The 8,693-nt window shown below is 42.5% G+C and overlaps 1 protein-coding gene across 3 annotated transcripts in view; it reads left to right on the plus strand.

Moving 5' to 3' along the window:
• lipeb (lipase, hormone-sensitive b) overlaps window positions 1-7,194 on the plus strand; it is a 49,150-nt gene extending 41,956 nt beyond the window's left edge. For all 3 annotated transcript variants that reach the window (XM_083761457.1, XM_083761458.1, XM_083761459.1), the window contains one exon: window positions 1,609-7,194. In XM_083761457.1, the coding sequence (XP_083617583.1) occupies window positions 1,609-2,004 (396 nt within the window). In that variant the 3' untranslated portion in view covers window positions 2,005-7,194. The remainder of the gene's footprint in view (window positions 1-1,608) is intronic.
• Window positions 7,195-8,693: the final 1,499 nt, after the last annotated feature.

The raw sequence follows: 8,693 nt of genomic DNA on the forward strand, positions 1-8,693 counted from the left end.
ATTCATCCAATTTATAGTTTATATAATGTTTATAACTAGGACATTTATTTATATTTTAGGCAAAGCAAATTCAAGCACTTTGAATTGTTATCGATTTGTCTTTGAACCAGACCTGATACAGTGAACGAATGAGTTTAAAGGGCAGCGTAACCCTGCAGGGCATCCATACAAGCACCATTGGCCAAGTTTGGGGGGGAAGCCTTTTAGGGCAGGAGGGCTATCTTTGTTGCTTCACCAGCGACTCCTGCTGTACTTGCTGAACTTTGAGGAATAGTGTGTCCTCTCCATACATGTCCTCTCCAGTCCTCCCGGTGAGGCTCATCATGGGCAGGTGAAATGACATAGCAGGTGATTTTTCACTTTGGGATAGAGGCAGTTGCCTCAGTGCCTCTGCTGCTGGGAAGGATTTTTATACTGTATATTGAGAACAAACTCCACCGAACCTGGGAGTGCACCAAGGTGCTATACTGTATGTAGGACGTAACTCCCGAGGTTATGACCTAGGATTTCTTTAATGTGTGCTGGAAACACACTTACCAATTGCTAACGGGCATCTTAACACTATAAAGGCAACGTAACACTATTTGTTTTGTTGGTAAATACCCGGGACATTTAGTAATAGGGCCATTAATAATGCCAGCAATTTATTCTATTCCAAATCCCAAGTGTTCATTGGAAAAGACTATACTGTTTCCAGTGCAAATCACAGTGCTCTCTCTTTATGGGTTGCAAAACAGCGTGATGTGATGTCATTATACCGTCTCTTGACCATTAATGGGTGGACTCGTTTAAGGGATCCCGAGGGGGCATTGTCTCATACCGCTGGGGCGCTGGGTGGAGTTTGCACTTGATTTAACCCATTTTGACCTGAGATCAGATTAAATAAATTTCTTCTACATCCAGACAGTTTTCTGAAAAAGCTGTTTCTATGCCAGTCGTTCTTTGATTTTTCAAAAATATTATTTTTCAATAGCTAAAGCATAACATAATGCTAACACCAAAATGGGTTCCCGCTTAAAATTGGTTAAAATGAGACTTCCCGGCGGCAGACGCTCTGGTGAGAAGCTCTTTTCTCAATCGAAACAAAATGCCATATGGCAGAGTGTGAATGGCAGGTTTGTTTAGGCTCTACATATGCTTGATTATTACAATACTCAGCCTTTGCTGTTCTCCAATCTCCATCCATCTTGTGACAGTACCAGGTGTCCTTAAAACCACATTATGCATGCAAATATGCGTCAAGATAAAATGGGTCGTTTTCAATAAGAAATAAAAATGGGAGTTTAAAGAAGAGGAGAAACATTGGGGTTCACAACGCTGTTGTGAGAGTAATAGAGATGCAGGGGGATCCAGAACATTACGGTTGAGTGAAATGAAACTTGAGTCCGGCTTATCCTTACAAAGTGAAAATACTCAGCAAACTAGTGCACGTTTTAAAAGAGGCTGGAATGACTCAGCGAGAATACAAATTATATATGGAGAGGGGGTGGGGGCTGTAGTGCAGATGCTTGGGTTCCTTGCCTTCGACCAGTAATTAAGATTCTTGGTGAGACACAGCGGAGCCCTAATTCGCTCATCCCTCCTTTGTTCGACCCCCACCTTCCTCAGGCATGCGCACTGGACCCCATGCTGGACGACTCCATCATGTTCGCCAAGCGCCTGCGGGGCGCCGGGCAGTACGTCACACTGTGCGTGGTGGACGACCTCCCGCACGGCTTCCTCAGTCTGTCGCAGCTCTCCCGTGAGACGCGGGCGGCGACCGACGTCTGCGTGGGGCGTATTCGTGCCGTCTTCACCCAGAAGAACGACACGCCGCCCTCGGAGCCACGGAAGCACCGCAAGCTGGAGCGCACTGACAGCAGAGCCACCCCCACTGAGGACGCCTTCGCCATGGACGCAGAGGAAGAGCCACCCGTGGCCACGGGGGCCATTGTCGCAGGTGGGGACGGACCGGTTAGTGTGGCGGCCCAAAATACCGCTGAAGCCGGTGTTGTCAGGGCTTAGACTGGGCACGGAGGGTTGTGTTAGATAAAGATGACAGAGGAAGGTCAGGCAGCCAGATTGAGACGATGCAAAAATAAATACAAAAGCCTAAAAGAGTGACAATAAGAAGAGTTTGAAAATAAAAGACAGCACTGAGGGAGCTGGGACGTTGCCCGGCCATTTCTGAGTGACAGAACAAAGTAGTGGAGGAGCACTGAAACACAACTTCTTTCCTCGCCTAAAGAATTATCTCACCCTCCCCGATGTACCAGTCACAAAACCAGAGGCTGTCGGTCAAAACACACACACACACACACACACACCAGATGCAGTCATGTTTCAAATCGGAATGCCAATTTAGCCATACGTATTGCGTACGTACATGCAAATATACATACAGACACATGCACAGAGAGAAGGCACACTTAACAGCTTTGCCTTTGGGCAGCCATGCCGTTGAGGACAAGAGTCAGACACAAAGCAGTGTCTAAAGCTCTTGAGACGAGGCCTGAATGCTTGATTTATCTCAGCCAAAGCAGCCATTTGGGTCCCTAATCAGATAGCGTTACACACACACACACACACACACACACACACACACACACACACACACACACTATATGCTTCTCTACAGAGCTATCCCAATCTAAATAGCCACTTGTCCTTTAGGGAACCACTCTAAATCATGTTTAATAACTCCACATTGTGTCTGTTTGGCAGCCAACACAGCTCACTTTGTGAATAACAACTCTGTTGTCTCGATCCCAAATAGAATCACACAGTGCTAAAACACAGCAGACTCAAAGACTTTATACTGGATTAATGGATTTGCTGCATTCCTCACGATTCCACAGTCACAAATGTCAATCGTATTATGTTATGCAATAGTATTCCTTTTGTTATTTACAGTGCTGTTTTCTAATGCTGTATTTTATCATAATCATTACTTCCACGTTTTTATGCAATTGTTCTTAGGCTGAAGCAGATGGTGGCAATATGTTTTTATGTATATTTTTATGCTGCTCATTTCTGAATGTGTTCTTAGTTTAAGTGCTTCTCTAGTTGCTGTGTCTATAGAAGTAGAAGTACATTGCTGGTCTATTCAATGAAGCATTATGCTATTCTCCATTGTGCATATAGTAGATAGCCTTGAATAATACCCAGGGACTCGGTGCCCTGTTCAGATGCTGCCTCATGCTTTTTGTACAATCACTAAATGTATCAATCACTACAATCGAAATAGACTTTGCCAGTGATGCATTGTTTATGAATACAACTTTGCATTTGGGGGGGGGGGGAGAATTTTTTTTGTTTTCAAAACAAAAACAAAACAGCTGTTGAGACTGCCGTTGGAAGCGGAAAAGTGTTCTATTCAGGACCGGAAACCAATTACTTGTTATACTGCAGAGGACACAAAGAGAGTGGGGTATTGGCTATTAATACACGTTTCTAACTTCACTGCACTGGTGCTTCTCTGGCAGACCCCTAAGGCCCAAACCGCACCAATGATTCGCCATGCAACTCCTTGGAACCAAAAGGTTGCGAGTAGTTGCATGTAGTTACATGAAACCATTATCCCCAAAGGCAGTTGCAAGGAGTTGAATTGGTGTGACATGTCCTTGAAACAGTTTTGCTTTAAGTAGTTGCATTGGTGCGGTTTGGGCCTAACCCTGCCTGTTACCTGCTAACTAACCATCACAATATGAAGGACCACCCTAGAGTCTTCGCATTGCTTCCTTGATGGTTATTTTTTTCAATTCCTGAATCGTTTCCACTCAGTTGTATAGCCTCAAGTCTAAACTGAATCTCGATGTTGCTGTATCAGGTGTCTCTAATCATCTTTTTACATAAGACTATGTATTCTACTGGAGAACTCACTCAGGTCAGGGTGTTTGTGTCCACAGGGATTTCGCAAAGATATGTTGCTGTTAGCTAATGGTTACCAAGTCATTCATTTAAAGATGCAGTAGTGTTAGTGTCACAGTAACTAGCACTTGTTGATGGTGCAATGGACAGCTCATTTTTGTACAAAAATTATGCCCTTTAAATTGAAGACTAAGTTTGTGTAGAGTGATTACATTCCACGGCGGCTAACTGTTAAATAGAATTAAGCGCTCTTCGACCCCCGATGCCATCCAACAATATAGTTGACTTTTCCACTAAGGCTTGTCGTGATTGGACCACTCTGAAATGTAGTGTCCTTTTTGGAGGGTTAGTCCTTTTATCAAAGTCCAGACTAAATATAGATGCCAACTGTTTCTGTCTCTGTCGTGCCCTTGTCTAGTGACGGAGCCTGCGTTGCCAGGTCTGTAGAGAGGAATGCTGTGTGATGAATGGGGTTTAACTGAAGCTCTTGAGTCCTCCACAAGAGTGGGATTTTCATGCAGAAAAGTCAGGCTACGGGATTATACCCTGCTCTGTTTATGTCAACTTGGGAGTGCTTAATCGCACTATTTTTAGTTTGACTGATAGTGTGAGAAACATGGCAATGAAAGGGTAATGTTGAAGTGCATGGACTGCTTCACCCAGCAGAAGGCTGCTCAGGTGGCCTGTTAGGGGTTTTGTGTCCTGTCCTGCTCAGGGACACCTCGATACGTAGGGTGGGCCAACCGAGGGACGAACCAGCGACCTACACATTCACAGATGGTCTTTCTACTCTTATAGCTATGGTCACCCCAAAGAGATGTGTTGAAACTTGTACTTTGGCGGTACATGTTTGCTGCTCATGCTCACTCTTTTCTGTAGGGAGGAGTGTAATCGTTGCTCATTTGGTGCATGTACAGTGTGTATTGTTGAAGTGGAGTCTGCATGAGGGTAGGTCACATCAAAATCCTTACAGTACGTTTTAACAGCGGGAGACCTTGGAGACCAATGGCGAGCATCGCTTGAATTTCATTGGCTATCGCCCAATGCCCACTATTGCCGGGGCGACGTCGCCCAAAAGTTGAATTATTTTTATCTTTTCGGCCGACGTTCCTCCGCCCACTTTTCGACCATTGCCTGTTTGCCTGCTATCGCCAGTAGTTGCCGGTGTTAAGGCAGTCTGTAGGACACATGCTCAGAAAGACAATACAATAATGAGGCAGCACAAGAATTCAGAGTTTGGAAGTATGAGGATTTTACTCGAGTGAGGAGCCAAGACTTACATGACCTGTTCATGCATGGAAACCCCAGTCTGACTCTCAGAGTAACATAGGATCACAGCCTTTATAGCTTTCACTCCCACAACAGCAACAAATGGGACAGTAACATTGTGCGACAAAACAGCACCACAGGGGTGTGACAGATGAGATAATCTCAGAGGAAATGGCTTTACTGTAATTTAGAGGAGATACTCTTTTTATAAAGGGGTATTATTAAATGTTTACATCTAAATTTCTACGACACCGGGTCCGATTGACAAATAATGCACTTTCGGAAAATTCGTCTGGCTGTCGCCTGCTGTTAAACGTACTGTTGGTGTTAGGAGAGTACACATGGAAGCATATTGACAGTAGTTTCTATTTGTACACTCTTTAGAGTTAAAATTAACACTGGGATTTGGGATTTCACTGTGTCCGCGATGACCCTGAAATGTGGCACTACCCACCTAGATAGCGGTAAGAAACATGATCTCACCCGTGTGTGTGTGGCGTGTGTTCAGATAAAGAGAGGGCTTTACGCCTTTCACACCGGAGGCTATTCAATCTCGTCAGCCACCTATTGATGTAATCATTATGTCATTGATGCAGCCACCTATTGTTTGTTAATACAGTTGAGTCCCCTGCGACCTCATTAGGATACATTGGGTCCTATTATCCATACTGCACAGGACACCCCTGCTACTTCCACCTCAGCCCCCTCATAGACTAGTCTAGGCCAGCATCTCCCTTTGGCCATAACAACTTTAGACAAAACCAGTTGTGTTGTGACAGTAATAAAGCTCTCGGGTTAACTGCGGGAAAGGTTTAATTGTGTCAGATGCGTATACGCTTCCAGTGTAACCAACCCCATAATCCCCATGTCCTCTTCCCCATGTCCTCCGTGTGCTTTGGTGCGAGAGGTTAAGGTACGTGTAGGTGACGGTCCAGAGAGCCCATCTGGTGATTTAGACCGACCATGTGCTCTGCATCTTTTGTCATTAATCTGTAAAGAATGTGTGTAAATGTTGCATCGAGTCGTAGCCCCTAACCCCCCACCCGCATCACACGTAATGTTAATTCATCGTTTTTAATCAGCACCTGCTAATGGAATATGTATGCGCCGATGATCCGCAGACCTATTTTATAATAGTTTTTCACACAAATCGTCCTTGGGAGTACAAACGAGGTGTAGGGGGATTTAAGTGTAATTCAGTTTTTTTTCCCTCTCTTGTTCAATTAGGTTGTGCAGCATTACCTTTAGTTTTTTCCTCTTGGATACGTTTTTGACATTAGTGAGTATATGTCCTGCCGCAAGCTGATCTCAAACAAGTGCAATATGAAAACATCAGCTACTTGCTTCAATGGATTATGTCAAGATACACAGGTATGCAGATGAAGTGATCTTAGTTTTTGTTCCGTTTTGGTTCTCATATCAGAATCTTTATGATGACATTGCTTTCTCAGATTCAATTGTAATAAGAGTTGTTTAATCGGTTTGTTTTCATGCCAAGATTAGACTTGCATTCGTGGTCATGATGCTTTATTACACTAATGAGTTTTCTCAGGGTTCAATGTGCTGTGAGGGTAGGAAACAGCCAATTTACAGGTCAAATGCGTAGCGATGCATTGAGCTTAGATCAGCTATTTTCTACGATATACGTCTTGTGTTCAAGAAAATGTGCCGCCCTCTTCGTTTTTAATATACAAATCGAACCCAGAGTTTGTATGTTTTCGCTTTTTATGGCTCCTTGAAAGCTGCACACATTCTGAACCTCTCATGCAAACTGACCATGACCAGCAGCATCGCTCAACAGTTCTCTGAGGGGGGGAAACAAACATCACTGTTTACTATAATTTGTTGACTGTCTGGTTTTATAAAACCAGACATTAATTCTCATCAGTGAGTAGCCTACTCCATACACAGTCTTTAATGCACTGCAAGATGCTGCTCTGAAATCAATAAGCTGTAGAAGGTCTATGTAGGTCTATACAAACAGACTGGAACCAAAAATGATTGACATTTACTTGAGCTTTCTTCTCCGTTTTATAAATAGAAAACACCACAAGTGCAAACCTGTGAATACAAAAATGAATGAATGTATATTGAAAATAGATATAAATATATATATGACACATTATTCCTGTACAAACTTTTACTTTCAATGATTATGATTCTGACCCCTGCAACTTTTTTCTTTGTAGATTTGACTGAATGCTGTCATGCCTACTTTATGCTCTGTCGTATGATGGCATAGCCAGTCTACATATGCAGATCCACCACGTGTTTTGACTTTGTAGATCGACTATTTTCCTCAAAGGAGACCGTCATACAATGAAATATAAATCAGGCTTCATATATGCAATGAAGTAGTCTGTTTTCCCTGTTTATTTTAAATATAAATATATATATAAAGAAAAGATCAATGTTTTGTGCCTTTGATTTTCGGTGCAACAGTTGGAACGAATGGATTTTTAGAAACAAATTGATTTGGGGGGAAAAGAAAATATTGCTTTTTTTCTAATAGCAAAAATGGCACATCTACATGTGAGCCTGTAGAGATCAGCCATTTGTGTGACATTGTTGTATGACTAAGTGTTAAATGGGGCTTAAAGTTTAAAAAAAAAACCACTTCATAGATAAAACAATGTAAAAAGTGGTCCTCTATTAATCGAAAAGATAATCGATACAATAATCCCTAAGAAAATAATCGATAGCCTAGTTGCAGCCCTGCCTGTGATCAGATCTGCCATTAACATAATATACTGAAGGATGAAAATTCAATCTTTCCGTCCAGACATTACTCAACCCTCTGATAGCTTTTCATGTTTGTTTGTTTTTTTCTTTCCAGTGACTGACTGCGTGAATACCAAGACTTTTAATCAAATCTGGACCTTTGTTCAGTCAGAATTTCACCAAAAGGTCAATACAGATGTTAACCTTTTGGATACGTGCATTCGCTGTCCCTCAAATCTGAAATTCTTTAAGGTTAAAAATAGCCCTTCAGTTATGTATTTTTTCCTTGCAGGCAAATATTGGTATCTGTTTCAGCAGTCTTTTTCCTATAAACAGTAAAAATCCTCACTGTTAATTTCACTACACTATACAAATGTGGTGCATTTGGTTCCTATAAGCCAGGTATATACACTAAGACTTCACAGCATAGAGCTATAGCCTATGCTGACCCGCCATCGGCAGGTTTCTATACCCAGTAATGAGTAAGGTATTATTCTGCCAAAACAATAATATACCTTATTACTTTGTAAAACATATAGCACATAATTATTACTCAGGATTTGTTGGCTACCATTTGAAAACATTAAACTTAAAAGATCAAGCGAGATTATTATTCTTCGAAACAATTGGATTCGGTTCTAAAAGAAGCTGACTAAACAGATTGTGTAGTAGGCTATCCATTTTTTGCAGGGGGTAGGGGGGGGGGGGATATATGCCGTTATCTATAAATGCACCATGTCTCTGTCTGTCTGTACGTCCAAGTAACTCGAGAACCGTTCGTCCCACCGACTTCAAATTCGGGCCACGGCCCCATCGGCCCAATGCTAATTTGGCCCTGCCATTCATTGTCAATG

Source organism: Protomyctophum parallelum (genome assembly GCF_964188405.1).
Source record: "Protomyctophum parallelum genome assembly, chromosome: 3".
NCBI lineage: Eukaryota > Metazoa > Chordata > Actinopteri > Myctophiformes > Myctophidae > Protomyctophum > Protomyctophum parallelum.